The sequence below is a fragment of the Psammomys obesus genome, unplaced genomic scaffold (genome assembly GCF_907164565.1).
Source record: "Psammomys obesus unplaced genomic scaffold, mPsaObe1.curated_primary_1811, whole genome shotgun sequence".
In the NCBI taxonomy this organism is placed as follows: domain Eukaryota; kingdom Metazoa; phylum Chordata; class Mammalia; order Rodentia; family Muridae; genus Psammomys; species Psammomys obesus.
The window spans coordinates 6,295,253-6,314,428 of NW_026592548.1; the positions used below are offsets into that span (position 1 = coordinate 6,295,253).

The 19,176-nt window shown below is 43.7% G+C and overlaps 1 protein-coding gene across 1 annotated transcript in view; it reads right to left on the reverse strand.

Annotated features, from left to right (window-relative positions):
* Window positions 1–19,176, reverse strand: part of Slc44a5 (solute carrier family 44 member 5) — an 89,644-nt gene that overhangs the window by 6,257 nt on the left and 64,211 nt on the right. The window contains exons 7-17 of the mRNA XM_055614311.1: window positions 18,578–18,701; window positions 18,191–18,274; window positions 15,839–15,951; window positions 12,830–12,961; window positions 9,464–9,563; window positions 7,103–7,195; window positions 6,206–6,293; window positions 5,582–5,844; window positions 5,027–5,121; window positions 3,105–3,208; window positions 1,574–1,647 (exon numbers count right to left, since the gene is read on the reverse strand). Of these exons, the coding sequence (XP_055470286.1) occupies window positions 1,574–1,647; window positions 3,105–3,208; window positions 5,027–5,121; window positions 5,582–5,844; window positions 6,206–6,293; window positions 7,103–7,195; window positions 9,464–9,563; window positions 12,830–12,961; window positions 15,839–15,951; window positions 18,191–18,274; window positions 18,578–18,701 (1,270 nt within the window). The remainder of the gene's footprint in view (window positions 1–1,573; window positions 1,648–3,104; window positions 3,209–5,026; window positions 5,122–5,581; window positions 5,845–6,205; window positions 6,294–7,102; window positions 7,196–9,463; window positions 9,564–12,829; window positions 12,962–15,838; window positions 15,952–18,190; window positions 18,275–18,577; window positions 18,702–19,176) is intronic.

A 19,176-nucleotide genomic window follows, 5' to 3' on the forward strand; every position in this document is an offset into this window, starting at 1 on the left:
TTTGTTTCTAATGAGGCCCATGGAAGAGGACCGTGGGGAGTTGATCAGGGGAGGTGTCTGCCTCTGTCTCTAAGATAGTCCAGCCTGATAGTCCAGCCTGACTCCATCTTAAGGATGGAAGCCATTTTGTTAGAAGGTCAGAACAAGTTCATTTCCTTTGCTGTAAGATTCAAACTGACTGTGCACCTGCTTCTATAATTTGACATGCTTGCCATCATATGAAGTTTGACTCACACCTTGTATGTACCCCATAAGATGTTCTGTCAAATCATTTTAAAATATTCAGCCAAGTTCCTACATAACCAAAATTCTTCTGGAACCCCCTCCCACTCTTGAAAACTTCATAATCTTTCAGAGTTTTTAATTTTAATTTTATTAATTACAGTTTATTTACTTTGTATCCCAGCTGTAGCTCCCTCCCCTAACCCCTCCTTATCCCAGCCTCCCTCCTCCTTCTTCTCCTATGCCCTTCCCCCAGTCCACTGATAGGGGAGGTCCTCCTCCCCTTCCATCTGACCCTAGTCTATCAGGTCTCATCAAGACTGGCTTCTTTGTCTTCCTCTGTGGCCTGGTAAGGCTGCTTCCCCCTCAGGTGGAAGCAATCAAAGAGCCAGCCTATGAGTTCATATCAGAGACAGTCCCTGTTTCTATGATTAGGGAACCCTCTTGGACACTGAGCTGCCATAGGATACTTCTGTGCAGTTATCTAGGTTATCTCCATCCATGGTCCTTATTTGGAGTATGAGTCTCAGAAAAGATCCCTGTGCCCAGAGTTTTTGGTTCTGTTGCTCTCCTTGTGGAGCTCCTGTCTCCTCCAGGTCTTTCTATTGCCCCCTTCTTTCATAAGATTCCCTGCACTCAGCCCAAAGTTGGGCTATGTCAGGATATGTTTTGATACTCTGCTGGGTAGAGCTCTTCTTTCAGAGGCCCTCTGTGATAGGCTCCTGTTCTGTTCCTTGTTTTTTCCCTCTTCTGATGTCCATCTCATATGCCTTTCTGAATGAAGATTGAGCATCTTACCCAGGGTCTTCCTTCTTGATTAGCTTCCTTAGGTGTACAGATTTTAGTATGATTATCCTATATTATATGTCTAATTGTTTATATAAATCTTACCCTTTCTTATGTTTGATGCTATTTTTTTTAAAACCCCTCAGTTTAGAGAGCTAGCCCTGTCTGACAAAAAATAAAGCTTGCTGAACTTGACCAAAGATTTGGGGTAGTGGTCTTTACTCTCATTCAGTGGGATGAACAAAGGTACTCTGGGTCCCGAAGATGGTGAATTTGTTCTGCACACCAATTCCCCAACAATTTTGAAAGGAGGAAACTGTACTAAGAAAATGCTAATGTATGCCATCTGGAGAATTTCTTGTGCAAAAGAGACAATAAAAATTAAATTTATAACCACCCAGGTAGATGAAGAAAGCTATAATTCTAACACATGAAAGGAAATGAATGCTGATTAAAATATATCAAACTAAAAGGCAAGACCCATGGCTGATCTGGCCAGCAATATCCAGATGCCATGTCAAATCTCACCAGGTTGCCTATGGCCGTCTTCAGCCTGATTACTTACTTCAAAATGTTTCTCATGAGCAGATTGAAAGCATCTCTTGTTGACGCACAGAAGTTTTTGCCATATAATGCAATCTGAAGAAGATAATCCACACTTCTGTTAGCAGCATGAACCAACAACCCAGTGTTAGGGGATGTGGAAGTTCCCTGCCTTATTCCATACCAACAGCCCTTTCCTCTTTTCAACATTTGGGTTTGTGAGACTCCTAGGGTCTCTCTGTCCTTGACCCACATAACTCTCAAGGTCACTGACACAAGTGGCTTGCCGGGGCTGTGTGGGGTAGAGCTTTTCATCAATCTCAGATAAGGGATTCTGTCTTTGAAATATTTGTCTGTAGTAGGTGTTAAGTGGGCTGAATATTGTCATCATATTAAAAAATTACTCGTAAGGAATGCCAGTCCCTTCTTCTGGAAGGGTCTGCTGACTAGGAGGCTAGCACTGCGCTCCCACTGTAGGTAAATTAATTGCATCTTTGAGCATGGTAATGTGAAGCTCACCTCTGGCCCCCACCCCACGGTGATGATAAGCAAGCATTGCCACAGTGCAGCTTCTGCATCCTGAGAGAACTGCTCTCTGTCCTTTAGACACTTTCTCATTCTCACAGGAAACCAGTCAGAGATTTGCCCAAGTACTATCACTGCTCACTCTGCTTTAACACAAAGCTCATTAAAATGACTAATCTCGCCCTTAAAATTATGTAAATCCCTCTGTTAAAAACGGCATTTTCTTCTCTGAGGGAACAAAAGACAACAGCTTTCTTCTTACATAGTTATCAGACACACAGCACCATTTCAATCAATTGTACTTTTATTTTTATTACTTAAAAATACATTACATTTGTGTGTGTGTGTGTGTGTGTGTATGCATGCGCGATTATGTGTGTGTTCATATCTGTGTGTGCAGATAAGTGTACATGTGTGCAGATGTGTGTGTGCAGATGTGAGTGTGTAGATGTGTGTGTGTAGATGTGTGTATGCAGATGTGTGTGTGTAGATGTGTGTGTGTGCAGATGTGTGTGTGTAGATGTGTGTGTGCAGATGTGTATGTGTGTAGATGTGTGTGTGTGCAAGTGTGTGTGTAGATGTGTGTGTGCAGATGTATGTGTGTAGATGTGTGTGTATGTAAGTGTGTGTGTGTGCAGATGTGTCTACATGTGTGCAGATGTGTATGTGTGTAGATGTGTGCATGTATATGTGTGTATGTATGCTCATTTCCCAGCATGCTTATGGAAGTCAGGGAATAACCTGTGGGATTTGGCTCTCTCCTTCCCTCATGTGGGGGCCAGGGCTGACTCAGCTTGTCAGCAAGCACCCTTCCTCCCAGAGCCATCTTCTTGGCCTTCTAGCACACTTTTAAGTTTTCAACACAACTTTTCCCTTCCAATGAGAGAGCAAAGGTAAGAACAACCCAAGAAAAACGCAGCCCTGATTCACGCATGGGAGCCACACACTCGCATATCAGAGTGACAGACTCAATCCCGGGATACCAAGATGCTCTCCAGGCAAAGCAGGGAGCCATCATGGAAACTTACCATGATATAGGCATTTCTGTTTAAAAACTTCACCATCTTCTCCCAACACCAGAAGCAGCACTGCAGGCAGTGCCGCAGAAACCTGGCCACGCTGTTCTGAGCCTCTGTGGGAGGAGGGGAGTCCATTAACAACTGCCAGCCTTCACGCTCAAAACAATGACACCGGAAACAGGCTATAAGCTTCTTGGTGTGGTGTGTACCTAGCTGACATTAGCGAGTCTTCAGTATAAATTCTCGGGCCTTAACACATTGACAATGTTGTAAAATAATTTCACTGTCCGTTTTCAGAAGTTCTTACCAAATCAAATAGAAATCAATACCCAATCAAGAAAAATCACTTTTTCTGTTCCTGTCAAGCTTGCTCCCCCAGCTCATATTTTGCCTGCTGGCATAGGGCTGACTCCTCTAGAAATCTTAAGCAGAATGATACAAAGAGGACTCCTTTTTTCCCTGGTTTCTTTCACCTAGCATAACACCTTCAAAACTGACCACTCCTTTCTATGACACTAACATTCCAATCTAGGTATGTAGTGCTCTCCTTGTCCTGGCCGCAGTAGTGGACTTGTGAGTAGTTCACACCCCTTGGTGGGTGAATACTGTTGGCATGTACATGGGGCGGGGGAGCGATGTAGAAGTGGAATTTCTGGGTTGCTCTGAAATTGTGTTTTTCGCATTTCAGAAACCAGCCATTCCCACAGCGGCTATGCTGCGAAGCATCCGTATCAAAGGATCCAGCTTCCGTTCCGTATCAAAGGATCCAGCTTCCGTTCTATTCACACAGCTCTCCTCCAGCCCCATTTGCTGTGGTCTTTCTGATGACCATCCTAATGGGTGCTTCAGTCTGTGTGTCCCTGCCTAATGACACCGCCTTTTCCATCTTTGCAGACCAGTCTTGACCATAAGAGAGGTCTCCTCAACACCTTGGTCCGTCTTTGAACTTTCATTGTTTGCTATTGAGTGACAGAAGCTCTGTGTGTGCTGGACCGGAGTGTGCTCTCTGGCATATTATTTGCAACCATCTCTCCTCACTGTGTGGCTTGTCTCTTTGCTCTGCAGCTCCTTTGATGCAAAGTGTTTTTAATTTAATAAAGTCCAATTTGCTTTTTCTTTCTTTTTGTTTTTGGTGTGAAAATCAAGAAGTTGCCACCAAATCCAATGACATATTTATATTTTGTTTCTAAAAGTATTATAGCATTATCCATGTGCTTAGTTTTTGATGTGTTTTGGACTAATTTTGTATTTACTCTAAGTATGAGTCCAAGTGCACACATTTGAGTCTGGGCATCCCAGCTTTTCAGTCACCATTAAGCTGCGTGGTTTTCCCCGTCAAATGCTTTTAAATGTGAGAGTTCCTGTGTGCTGTGTGCATGCTGTTCCAGGTCTATCGGTCACTCAGTCCCCAGACCATCCTGTTTGATAGCCATCATTTTGTCTTAAATCAGAAAATCCAATCATGAAATGTGAGGCCTCCAGCTTCCTTTTCCACGTGATTCCCTTCTGTGGCACAGTGTAAGCCCATGTCTGTACTCCATGCCTACCACGCGTGAAGAATGGTGCCAGGGATGAAGGGTTATGCTCTAACCCTGGCTTGACCTAAACCGCAGACAGAAAACTGCACATGGAACCCTGCACTCCTCCACAGCAAGATGACAAGACAGCATTCTTCAGTTCCTTTTTAAATCTTGTTTCTCCTGACTTCTACATGAGCACACCTGATACTTTTTCTTCCTTCTCCATCATTCCCACCCTTCTTCTTGGTACAAGGACCTTCACAAGACCTGTTGGGCTGTGTTTCAAAATACATTCAAAACCCTGCCACTTCCATCTTTTCCACCCTGACCCTCATTAGCCACCAGGTCTTCCTATATCGCACACCCTCCCACTCTCATCACAGACGTCTGTGGTCAGTTCTAGAAGCTTACTTTGAAGTCGCCTGTCCAGGTATTGTGAGATCACTTTAAACATCTGAATGGATGCAAGAATCAAAGATCCAAAGGCTAGAGAACCTGTGTGGTACCTAGGTGAATACAAAACAGAATGGAAGGTCAGATGTTGTTCTGCATGTATGGGGTACCTCTGGAACAATTCCATGGGTCAAGGGGAGCCACAGAAATGAAAGGCTTCTTCTAATCTCTTATTCAGATTTATAGAGGTCTCCACAGAAGGTTTGAAACCAAGGGTCTTTCCGTGTAACCTATAATCTGTTCTCCTAAAAGAGGATTTGACTTGATCAGTGGGGACACAAGTTAATTCTTTTGGTATCCAAGTCTGTCCCCTCCCATCTCTGGTAACTTATGGGACTTAAGACAATGACTTGGGCAAACATTACAAACCAGAGGAGCAAAGAGCATCCATGAATCTCAAACTGTATTTTCAACTCGTTAGTATTTTGTCCATTGAACCCACCAGCCAAGAACGAATACCAGAGCACAGACTGTAACCGAGAAAGGGGGCCCAAGACTTAGCCCTGAGCTTACCGCACTGCTCGACCAAAGGCGGTGAAGAGTGGGTACTTCGGGATGTCCTCAGGTTTTCTCATGGCCCAGTAGTATGAAGCAAAGGCACCAGCCAGGGCACACTGACCCAGCGCAATGACAAAATTTATAAGCCAGAGGAAGGCAAAGAAGTTGTAGATCTGGAAGGTCATGATGTAATCATTGTACATACTCTCTCTGTCATAGAAAGCGAAGTTACATGATGCCCCAGGGCACACTTTGGGAATGTTCGTTCTGGGGAAAACCTGCACTCAGAAGAAAATAGGAAAAGATGCTATTAAATGTGCTCCTCATCTTTTCCTGTGGCCCCCAGCTGGATAGCCTATCACTTCTGGTTGTCACTTCTCTAACGTATTAATTTATAGAACCTTTAGTGAGTTCTGGGAGGTTTCATCCATCTGCACGTATTTTCTTCCTACTACACTTTTAAAAGCATTAGTGTTTTCCTTGTCCACACCAGCCTCTCAGGTTTACCACAGACAGCTGAGCCATATTATGCTTGCTGTTTTCAGTACTTTCCTGATAGCATTCTCTCATTCTTTCTGTACCTACTTCCCATGCGTGTATCAGCTTCATGACAAGGTATACCAGAATCATTTTACTCACCTCTGGGTCACAAGTTTCATTTTCATGCATACACTGCCCCTCTGGGACCATAACTTTGTATGTTGGTACCCCTGAAGTAGCCAAGAAGCTAAACAAACTTGATTAAGGATAAACTCTTTACTGTTAAATTGAAAATAAACAGATAAGAAAAACATAAAGATAATCTACAGCCTGTGAAAAAATGAGCTTGAAAGGTCTTTTCTTGCAATGCTTTAGCAATCATCCCCCTCAGAGGCCGCTATTGGGGCACCATGGCCCAGCTGCATGGAGAAGGCCCTGGGTTACACAGGACACTGTAGAGTTATAGCACTATACAGGGAGATCCAAGACTGTGTAGAGTCATCTTGTTATATAAGGTGACAGAGGACAGCTTACTGCCGAGAGGATGACCCGTCAGAACGGAGCAGAGCTCTGTGGCCTCTTTGGAGAAAAGTTAAATTTAATGGACAGAATTTAAGGCTTGGAGCCTAATCTGGTTACTTCTTCAGGCTGTTTCTAGTCTTCACAGGCGTGAAAAGCCCTGAATGCAAACTTCTGTTCCGAGTGGCAAGGTGGACTCCAGGGATACAAAACTCAGTTATCAAGTGAGAGGGAGGAAGATCAGGGAAGGAGAGTAGAGGGGTGCATATGAGCAAAGTGCAATCATATATATATATATACACATATACATACATACATGTGTATATACATGTGTATACATAGATATATGTGCATATACATGTGTACGCATATACACATGTGTATATACATATGTGAACATATACATATATGTGTATATACACGTAAGTACATATATCTATATATGCATATACATATATATAAAGTGTCATAATGAAACCCACTGTTTTGTACACTGACTTAAGAAGGTAACAGCAGAGGCTGCTTGTCAAAGGATACACAGCTGTCACAGCCCAGTAGGAAATGCAGATGGACAGCAAGACGAAAGTTAAAAATGGGTAGACTAGCGTGCTTGGGATGTAGCCAATGGCCCTGAAACGAAGCAAATACTTGATGCTCAGAATGAGTCTGGGTCAGGTGTGTGCTTTCTCAGGCATGAAATGCTTGTCCGTCAAGAACGAGAAGCAAGCCTCGGATTGATTCTGGCGATAGCAGTGATAGACACGGATCACTGTTCATGGTTGCAAACTCTGGGTGGCTTTGACATTCATTCACTAATTCAGTCATTTTAAAGGAAAGTGGGGAGTTTTCCAAGGCTGTGTTTGTCTCCTGTACAAGATTCCAGATTCCTCCTCTGACAGACCATAGTTCTGGGATGCCCTCCTATGCTGAGGTTCTTAGCTTCCTGAAGTGAGAAGACCTTGCTCGCCTTCTGATGAAGTGTGAGATTCCTTTCCTGACCCAGAAAAATGTGTGCTGCTCCAAACACAGCACCAGCCTCTGCTTCGGGTGGGCACGGGGGGGGGGGGTGCTACTTCTCCGTGATGGGGTTCCCTCCATCTTAACAAAGTGTCAGTCATGTCCTCCTCCCCTGCCTTCGGGCTTCTCACACACAGTGGCTGCTAAGTGGACTTGTGTTATCACTTCCACCACATAACTCTAAGTAACTTCCCACTTTTTACAAATACCTTTAAGTAACATTTTATTCTTTTTTTGAATTTCCCTCTAGGATGTTTCCCCATGGGACACTTTGAAAAACCTTCCTAGCTAGCTGTGTCACTAGCAGTCTTAGGCAGTGTCTCTGGATGGAAGACACTCTTGTCTGGCATGGCCAAGGAGAAATACCGAAGAAGCCCCCCATCAGCTGCAGTGGCACACGTCCGCGTGCTGGCCTGTCTCGCTGTGGAGCTCCGCCGTCCTCCCTTCCTGCATACTCTGAATTTAAGCTGCTAAGATTCCAAAAGTGTACTCTGAACTCTGACCCATTTATTCCAGCTCTTACCTCCCCGGGTAATCTACCAGCCTCTCCCAGTGATACTGCCCTTTAACCTTTAACAACAACAACAACAACAACACACACACACACACACACACACACGGTTGAAAGAAATGAGTTGAGTTACAGTGAACTACACAATAACCTACTCTTTAAGAAATAAATCCAGAAAATCAGTAGTTTCAAGGGATAATGATAGGGCCTCATTTATTGTAAGGGGAGAGTTTAACCAACAGCTTTTTCGCTGTTTAAACCACTGGCTTCGGGTGGCACTATTATAATAATATGGCAATTTTGTTAAAATAGTCCTTAAGGACAATTAAAAATCATTTGGTTCTTGGTAGTTAACAGTCTGTTTGCCCTGCTCCGTGCAGAGGGTCTGCTGGCGTCCCCGCAGTGTTTTCTCTGCTCCCTGTTCAGAAACTGACTGCACCCATTACTCTCCAGTGACCTTCTGGAATAGTTCTCAAACTACAGGTAGTGCTGAATTTCATGAAAGACAGTTTCTTTTGAAACATTTCAAAATGAGCATGGCCCTGGATATGAAGTGTGCCGAGTGGTGAGTTTTACACACAGGATGTACAGTCAGGCCCTCAAGCCCCAGCACTTTGTCCACGCGGAAGCCCAGTGTGCGCACACTGTGCAGACGTGTACCACAGAATTACGGTGATTCGGAGCTGTGGCAGTTCTCTCGGTCAGCAGCATTAACGCAGGAGCCACCGCACAGCGCCCTGACCTGGGCACCGCCGACCCCATGCACAGCTCCCCCATACACTACTTCACAGCTTACCATCTCCAGACACACACACATTCCTCCCTGCACGGAGTCTGTGCCAGCTGGCAGCAGGGCTTGGGAGACAGGGGGCTCGCTAGAGTGACCCTGACCTGTCCCACATCAGAACTTGGACAAGCATTCTTCAGTCTCTTCCTTGAAATGTCGGGGGGGGGGCAGTGCAGGGAACGGCTCGCCTGCTGAAGGGCTTGTTGCGCCGCCTCGCAGGCCCCGAGTTAGATCCCTGGCACCCACTTAAGGGGCTGGCATGGCATGGCGGTGCACACCTGTAGTCCCAATGCTGAGGAGGCAGGGACAGAGGAAGCCAGAGCACACAAGCTAGGAAGTCTAGCTGAAGCGCTGACATACAGGCTCCTCTCTCAGAACTAAAGTGGATACCATTAAGTTAGATATGCAGTGTCAGCTCTGGCCTCCACGCTCATATGCATACACATGTTCACACACAGGCTCCAGCGCACACTCACACATGTACACACACACACATGTACACACACACTCACACATGTACACACACTCACGCACGCACACACACAGCCTGGCATCTGCCATCAGCACCAGCTGAGCCCCTTACTTGCTTCCTTCCTTCAGCAGGATGATGGCCAAGTGGATCCGCCTCCGGAGGAAGATTACCACGATGATGATGATGGCTTCGATGACGGATAAGATGATCACTAAACAAGAAAAGACGTCAGTCTGCAGTGCCTGTCAGCGCCAGAGCCCAGATCCTCCTGCAGGGCTGGGGCTGAGTACCAGGTCATTCCTGACAGCACTGACTTCATCACTTAAGCTCTGCCCCCAAGCCCACGTGCCAGTCCTAGAAGCTCACTTTCACCCCTGCAAGAAGTGCTAACTGTACAAAGCAGAACCTTTGCTGGGTTTGGAGTCACTAAGAGCTGGCTCCATCTTACCCATGGAAACATTTCTCATGAATCACGATGCTGGGAAAAGAGGTGAAGAAGGAAGGGAGGAAGGGAGGGAGGGAGGGAGGGAGGAAGGCCTCCCTTGGTACTAAGTAAGAAACTGTTAGAGAAGCCAGTTTCTTAGGTGGCCAGTGCTGACTGCGACACTTTTATTCTGTCCCCTTCCCACCATAGACACTGTTAATAGAACGGAGGTGTAAATCTGAGGAGACATGAGCAGTAATGTCTTAGAATCAAAATGGAGGGTGCAGGGCGCAGCTCAGTTGGTAGAGTGTCTTGCCTATCAAGCACGCACTCCAGGTGTGATCTCCAGCGCTGTGTAAATTTGGAACAGGCCACCAGAACTCAGGAAGTAGAGATAGAGGGTCAGAAGATCAAGATTTTTCTGAGATTATAATTAACATAGGCTAAAAGCTGTTACGTGAAGAAAATAAATGCTGAGGAATAAAATGAAATAAGAAATGAGGCTATAAAGTGAGGACATCTTGTGTCATGTATCTCACTATTTGGGGTTTCCTGGGTACAAGCAAAGGTGGGAAGTCTGGGCGTCTCTTTGCCTCCCTGAGTTGGGTGAGCCAGAGCATATCCTTCCGGACACCTCCTGCACCTTTTATATTATCTGGTAGCCAAATCTGTTTTTAAAAAATCTTGAAGCCAAAAATTCTTGTTGTCCACCCCAGCTCTAACACACACCTTTAAGTTACTAACAGGGGTTTGAGAGGATGCCGGTAAGCCCTTCCTTTTTCAAATAACTAATCAATGATTGTAAGATGCAGTGGAGTTTTGGAGATGTTAAGAAATAGAAAGTTTGGGATCCTAAGATCAGGAAAATGTGGTACTGCTAACAGACCATATGAAACAAACTCTTTGGGAAGTTGGGAGCCCAATGCTGGAAGGTTCTCTTCCTGGATTGGACTGCTAGATGGCTGCTTTGCTCATGGTGAGCACGTCCAGTGATGGAGCGCTCCTGACCTCACTCAGTGGTTCCAGCACCATGATTCTGGTTGCACATTGCCCTGTAGGAAGCACTCCGTGTCTACAGAGATCAGTGAACGCCAAGCCAGGGGGACTGCATAACGAATCATCATGCACCCTTGTCTCCCCAGCTAAACAATGCGTTTATTTTTATAGGCATAGTTCACTCTCTTAAAACACTAATTTGCGTCAAAATGGTAGGGTATACTCATATGCTAAAGTTATTTTCCTTGTGCAAACCTAAGAAAATAAAATATAACTATATTCTGAAACTGTATTTCCAGAGAATTTGTATATTAGACTTATACATTTATATAAGGGCATGAAGTTTGATTGTCTTTTGAATTGATGCACTCTATTCTCTGCTTGTGAGTAAGGGCACATAGGAGAAACATATTTACTATAAAGCAGACACTATAACAAACCAAAGAGGAGACTCAGGCCTGGGGATAAGAAACTTATCCAAGGCCGAAGATGGAGCTAACAACAAAAGTAGGAAGAGAGCTATTACCTATCACAACCCAGGGCTTATAAAATAGTTATGTTTAGATTTCTTACTCCACTTGCTTCCAGGCTTTTTCTGAAGCAGCATAGTTTAACATGTATGTCCTTGTTCCTAGTATCCCAATTTTTTTCTCAACACAGCTCAGGTATCCATCAGTGTTAGCTAAATAGATGGGACGCTATGGTGCACTCCAGAAGAGAGTGGGATTACCAGGATTCTAAACAGTTTTAAATGTTTAGAAAGTTCTGTGCTTCCCAGAGACATACGTGTTAACTTTGCAGGAGCAGGAACCAGCCACTCTGCTCCTCAGAGAGAGTGCTCAGCATGAGCATGTGTGCTTAGCCCCCCAACCCCTAGTGGCCTGAAGGTTTCAATGAATCCTGGGCAGCAGGAAAGGACCAGCAATGGTGTGTGGATGCCTGGGGCTTGAGGGGGTCAGGGTCACTCAAATCCCAGAAAACTAAAGAGAATGCAAGTCCACTTTTTTGTAGGTAAAAATAAAAGCTATAACATACATAGTTGAAAAAGATAAAGAAAGCAGAGAGAACAAGTCCTGGTGAGGGCTGGGTGTAGGGAGGTGAAATCCAAGACTTCGGCCCCTCCATCAAGCCTGAGTAGGGAGAGCAGAGGAGCCGGATCTCCCAGATGCAGCACGTGGTGGAGACGTGTGACCCAGGAGCTTACAACGTCTCACTTGGAGCAGAGAAGATGGCCTCTTTGCTCAAAATGCTTCCTACGGGCAACCTTGCCCACTCCACTCTGACTCAGGACCGTACCGTGGCATTGCAAGTAAAACCTGGGCACACGGAGAGCCACGCTGCCATCGCTGGGGGGCATATCCTTACCCGCTGCTGAATGCCCAGTTTCTTGGATGAGGAGGCAGAGCTGGGTTTGGACAGGGTGGAGTGGGCCCATGTTGGGAGTAACGGTGTGTGCTCAGGATGTGCCCACACAGCTGCCCCTACTCCCTCCTGAGCTCGTCTGACATGTAAAGGCCAATGTGAATGATAGGAAAGGGAAATTCTAACAACAAAACCCAATGAGAAATTGTCAAAACCCAGATTCACAGACATGAATGTCCAATCACAAAAACACAAGACTGAAGCCATCTTTGAAATGAACTTGCTTCAGAAATTACTGCCAACTCTAGCTCAATAAGTCTATTTTCAGTTATTTGTCAGAATTTATGCAGTAAATAAACTGATTTTTTTATGAGCAAAGCAAGCATCTTATCTTCTTTCTCTTAAGGAAAGTTCGCAAAAATCAGTCATTTATTTCTTTCATAAATTAACATCAGCGATGCCCACAATCAAGCCATTTTCAGCTAGTAGAAAGCGGCCTGAGACTCTTCTAAAGTAGTGTTATCCTCGGTTACACAATAAATTCACAGCAACTCCCCATTTACTGTAGCTCGAAGACATTTACAGCATCACCGAGTGATGAATGAGATGGCAGGATGATCCAAGCTTTCTTTTGAACACACAAGGCTTCCTCATGGTTATCACATTAACAAAACTGGCTCTTAAAACCTACTCACTCATTGAGAACCAGGTCTGCTTCCAGTGAAAGAACAGGCTTATGCTGGTCTGAATCCCGAGTTCATATAACATGATGGTTGACTGTGGCTTCCACTGAAGGCTGTTGTATTCCAGAAAACAGTACCATATGCCTTGAAAGGAAGAGAAAAGACCAATATACAATGTTATTTTCTGAAGTAGAAGCTACATGCCTATCAAACGCACCTACATAAAAATGATCAATATGGCCATTTATAAAGCGTTAACTGCAATAATTTAACTGTGGTGCTGTGACTGACATGAATGCTTTCTGGGCTTATGAGCTTTGCCGTGTACTTCTGGCTTGTAGCAATGCTGACACCCACTACGGTGCTGTTCTAATATGCTGCAGCACATCTTGCCAGGAAAATGCACTGATCCCCCTCACTTATACTCAGGACGAACTTATTGGCGTATTTATCTTGTGTAAGGAAGATAAATCTTTGGAGTATCTTAATAGATGCATTCAAGTTTGGAATTGATTTTGTTTTAGGGTGTTGGGCTGATTCTGCTCCTAATAGAGTTATTTCAAATTATATTTTGTCTGATAGCATTATAGCTACTATAGGCTTCTTTTCATAACTTCTAGGTTTTTAAAATTATTTTTCACTTTTAACTGTTGTGTTTTCTCATACATTCTGTAAAGTCTGTAAATAACAAGCAATTCCAACTTGGATGTGTACATTTTCTTCTGATTTGACAATTTTTTCTGTTTATTTTTATTTCCATATATTCTTTTTATTCTACTTCACTGCCATCTACTCTATTTTTATAACCACTCTTGAAATTTACCACATGCTGAGTAATCAAGTTCAAAGTGAATATTTAACAAGAAAATGCAAGGTCCTTGGTCACTTGGTCAATGTTACTCTTTTCTGTAGGCAAAGTTTACTTCACTTATCTACTGCTTGCCAGATCATTTCTTTGCTCATGGTTCTTCATCAGTCTCATTGGTATATGGAATCATTTTCCTTTCCTCTCTCTGTTCATTGGGAAACACACTGGGTCACACACACAACCATGTCCACTTCTGCCCCCCTGGCCAGGGATTGCTGCATTCTGGCACATGGACTATCCTAGTGGCCTCTCAGCTGGGCTCATTGTCCAACTTACTTTTTATTCTGACAATTGTTATATTTGGGGAAATTTCATTTGGTTTATCTCAACATATGTGCAGGCACCTCTGCTGCTGAATTAGTGCACTTGCCCCGTTGGCATCCAAGTTTCTGTCAAACACAACATCTGGGTCTCTTTCAGGGTCCTAGGCTAGACGAGGGTCACAAGTCTCCAGGGCATCTGCCGCCTGTTCATCTTGATGAATCCTTCATTATTACGTGCATGCACACGACACACACACATACACACACACTCAATGTCTAGCTTTTTAATCCACTCACTGTGACATATCCACATTGTTTTATGCTTTAGAAAATTTGTACTATCACTTAGAATGTTTGGTTTTCCATGACAGTACATAACCAACTGTCCAAGACAGTCACAGAGGCCAGCCATATCCAGTCTCATTTACTTATAGTTCACAACCTAATTGGACACTCCCTCATGTGAATAGCTTCAAGCTTAATTGCCATGCAGTTAGGCGGTTAGCACTACCTAGGGAGCCAAGAGGCGACCCAGACAATGGTTTTATTTTCACTTTGTGTCTGTTGCCCATCTCTCCATTTGCAGTGTGTCAAGGCTGCTACAGCACAATCTCAGATCTCTCCCTGCTTAAGACAGGTCAGTGAAGTCAATGGCAGGCTTTATCATCCTTCCTGCCTTGATGGCAGAGAGAGAGAGAGATTGGATCACACGTCTAGACTCTCCAGTGTCAAATCCAGGTAGGAACACACAAAAAGGTGAGGAGATGACAGCTTGGGGATAGCAGTTTCCAGGCTCCCCCACCAGACTGACCCTTGCTCTTTCCTGGCTGTGCTTTGGAGGAAGCACAGGTGAGACAGATGGGCAGGAGCACAGCAGGGCAGAGGAGCCCGAGGAGGCTCACACTGCTTACTAGAAGCCATCAAGGCTAACGACAACAATGATCCTTTACTATGTGTAGACTCGGTTCTGACAGCCTGAGATCCACATTTGACCCCTCCTATCTTCTGAGACGGAGAGCTCATCACTGGACTGATGTTACAGATGTAGGAGCTAGGTCTTGTAAAGCTAAGAAAGGTTTCCATGGTTACTCAGTTACACTGAGCTGAGCTATAGCCAAGGCTACGTACTGACCGTGAGCCTGCATATACCATATGCAAACCTGTTTAAGCAGCAGCAACAGGAGCTGATTGTATTTTGTGTCTACTGCTGGAAAAACTATGCTGCTAATCTAACTTGTGTTGTGGGGGAAAACATTCTTTTGAATGTAAATTGCTCTACATTGTCCCATATGCCTTTTAGCAGGCCAAAAGCAAATGTCCATAATGTTATACCACCCAGTGGGAGGCACTCGGATTCCTTTATTTAGTGTTCACATCAGGCGTGATGTGCACAGCTTGGAAAATTGAATTGAACACTTCATCCAATGAGTGTGATGTGTGTGCTTGCCTAGAGAGTGATGCTTCACTATAGGAACCGACTACGAAAAAGGGAGACAGAGCCTGATTAAAAGTACTATTGAGACTGATGAGAAAAATAGATCAAGCTCCACAGCTGTGCACACCTGGCTTGTGACTCATAGAGAAATTACAGGGGGAAGGCTAACTGTTTGAATTTCATTATCCTAAACAGATCCTTTCTGCTCCTTCCCAATCCTCTAAGGCCCAAGACCAAAGGCTGCTAGGGATGGTAGTAGATTTTCCTCATGGAATTTTTCTCAAGATAATGAGAAAAAGAGTTCTAAAGAAAATAAGCATGAAATTAAATACATTTTGTAAAATTAATGATCCTAACTAACTCAGCCTGTAGCAAGTAAATACTTTCCAGTAATTGCTAATGACAAGGAAAAAGTTATTCTGATATTTGGCAATTTTAAGAGGTAAGTCACCTACCATATCCTATAATTCCAAGCACACCAAACATGAAGACCCAGAAGATGAATCCAGCTGTGAACCTCAGGAGTATCAAAAAAATCCAGCTCAGTGCCATGGCGATAGTCAGACCACTAGAGGAAAACCGACAACAGACAGAGTCAGGTTGCTACATGCACCATAACAGAATGGAGTGGGCACAGGTTTAATGTGTGTTGAATGAAGTATGTCCAAAAAAGCAGAAAACCCCAAAAGCATAAGAATTAAAGAAAATCTTAGTGACATTTGTTTGTGACAGAAAAAAGCCCATTTAACTACTGCCACATGCAGGCTGCAACCTCGAATATGGAGTTATTGCAAGCAGAACAAGAAATTAGTAAAAATTTACAAAAGGATCTAGCTGTACCCTGTGAAAATTATTCTTTATTATTTCTCTCACAATACAGTGTTAAATTGCTCAAATTCCCTGTGGTTGAAGACATGCTATCTAGCTTGTTCCAGTCATTCCTATAACTGCCTCTGAACTCACATTTCTGTGTATCTCCTATGATTTAGGAACTATGCTGCTAGCTATGAAGATAAAGATGAGTTAGTCATAGTTGCCATGCTATGGAGTTGATAGTTTAGCTGGGTATGGTAGCCCATGACCCTAATCCTAGCATGTGAAAGGGAGAGGTGGAAAGGTCACAAGTGTAAGACCAATCTTCTCAGTTTAAGTAGGAAAGTTCAAGGCCAACTTTGGCAATAGAAAACACAGTTTCAAAAAAAAAAACGAAAAAGAAAACAGCTGTCAGTTTATCATAGGAAAGAACCAGTTAAATAAAATATAGAATGAAAGATATTATACAGAAAATAAGCAGCTATGTATGTATAAGAAGGTGTGCAAAGACACAACATATATGAGGAAAACAGAGAGGAGATTAATTCACCTAGGAAAAATAACAGAAGTTTCATAAGTGTCACTAAACTTGTTTTAAGGATGAGGAGCTGGAGATGTAGCTCTGTGGAAGGAACCTGCCAGGCAGACACAAAGCCCCTGCCTGGATTTCCAGCACTCAACTAAATAAAAATGGCAAAGTGGAGTAACCCTGGACTCTGAGGATATGGGGAGGAAGGAAAAGCCACAAGATGCACGAAGACAGGATTTCACAGTCATAGCATCACAGATTATTAGATACATTACCACTATATAATCAGGTGTCTCTCATGCCAGCATCCCAGCACCTGGAAGGCTGAAACTGGGGGATGAAAGTTCAAGGCCACCTCCATGGTTACAAAACAAGACCAAAGTCTACTAGACTTCAGAAAGATCTATTTTTATTTGTGTGTGTGTGTGTGTGTGTGTGTGTGTGTGTATCTATCTATCTGTCTATGCATGTGCATGTCTGTGTGTGTGCAGGTGCATGTGTATCTGTCTGTCTCTGTGTGTGTGTGTGTGTGCATTTGTCAGTCAGTCAGTCAGCCAGCCAGTTAGTCAGTAAGTCAGTCTGTCTGTCTGTGTACAGGTACCCACAAAGCCTGGAAGAAAGCACCAGATCTTTGAGGCTGGAGATACAGGCAGTTGTTAGGCGTTCAATGTGAACTGAACTATGAGTTTCTGCAGGAGCAGCAAGTGCTCTAACCACTGTGACGTCTCTTTACCCACCAAGAACGTGTCTTAAAATGCAAGGCTGCCTGAGAAAGAGATGGAAGTGTGCATCAAAAGCTGATGTGGCTATAAAACACCATGGAGTTGCCAACAGAGCATTAACATTTTCTCTGGTCATGAGGGAGTTTCTCACAGAAACAAAGAAGTTTCTCAGCTCTGGAAAGTAGCACAAAGGCAGAGAGCACAGACTTAAATACACGAGACACACTTGCCTGTGTCAGGACAGCGACCCCATTTAACTTTCCCAAATAAACAACCTTATGTCTGGAAATACAAATCTCCACTTTCCTATGTGTTTTAAGTTTCCCAGAACTTGAATGGCCTTTAATGGTAATGATTATCATGTGTGAAGAACACAGTAAAAATTACAAATGATCCTTTGGGGTGAAGGGAGGGACATAGGAGGAGAAAGAACCAGAGAAGTCAAACTATGCCCACCCTCTGTGACATGTGGTGTGAGCAGAACACAGGAGCCCAGAAACTGTGCCAGGGACTTGGCTTGCACACTAATTTTACTACTAAGTTAATATAGAAATTGAAACTTAGATTCTTTGGGGCATATTTTCAAACATCTTCACCCAGTCCTTACCGCATTGTAAAAAAAAAAAAATTATCCTGAGGTCTGAGTCCACTTTTCATAAGTGTACTTTAGTAAGAACAAGGACATTGAGGAGGTTACAGAGGTCATCAGAAAGGGGCTAGAGAAGAAATAGAGTGTCACTCACAGGAGAATCCATTTCCATGTGGTCACATAGTCTTCAAATACCTTCAGCCCGATCACCCTGGCATCGAGGATCTTACTGATGTCACTGTGGTCAATGAAGGGAAAGTTTATTTTTGGTTAATTATTATTTTTGGTTAGTATTGGAAAAATGTTCTTATAATAAAAAGGACTTTGCAAGACTTCCATTCAAAGTGTGCGTTTAGGCAGCAACTGTAGCAGTGGCTCTTACTAGCCACAACAATCTACTGAATGTCACTTCAGGACGCCTCAGAGTGACATGTGTCTTTTATCAAAGCACATATGTAATTTCCGGTAGCCCTGAATGCTACTTTAATATTGTGGTTAACAACAGAATGCATCAAAACTGAAAATAGGAATGTAAACATACCTTGCAACTTTGCTTAGGTCTATGACAGTTAGGCTACTCCCCGTTCCGTCTTGGAAATCTGTCCTTTGTCCTATAGTTAAGGAACCATTGACGGTTGAGAAGTCAGGCAGACATCTCTGCAGGACTGTAAAAGAGAATAAGAACTACAGGAAACACATTTTGTTTGTTTGTTTACTACTCTCTCCTTTTAAAAACATTGTGTTATCTACAGGAAAGTTCTTGCTGGGCATTGATTGGCTCAGTAGAGAGAGCTACTTGCCATTTACTGACAACTTCAGGATTTTCTGGCAGCTGAGAGACTGGAATGGAAATAGCAACATCATCTGAAGCCACATCCCCGCCTGCCGGTTTCTTGCATACGAAAGATTCATCAAACTGCACAAATAAGATGTGCAGGCTGCGCACATAGGCTCATGCCACATATGCTAAATACACTTTAATAGAAAAGCCACAGTGGGCCTCTGAAAGACCTAGCAGCGTATCAAAGCAGAGGCTGAGAATCATAACCAAATCTTGGGCAGAATGCAAGGAACCATAAGAAAGAAGGGGAAGTTAGTAAGATCTGGAGAAGATAGGAGCTCCACAAGGAGCTCCTATAT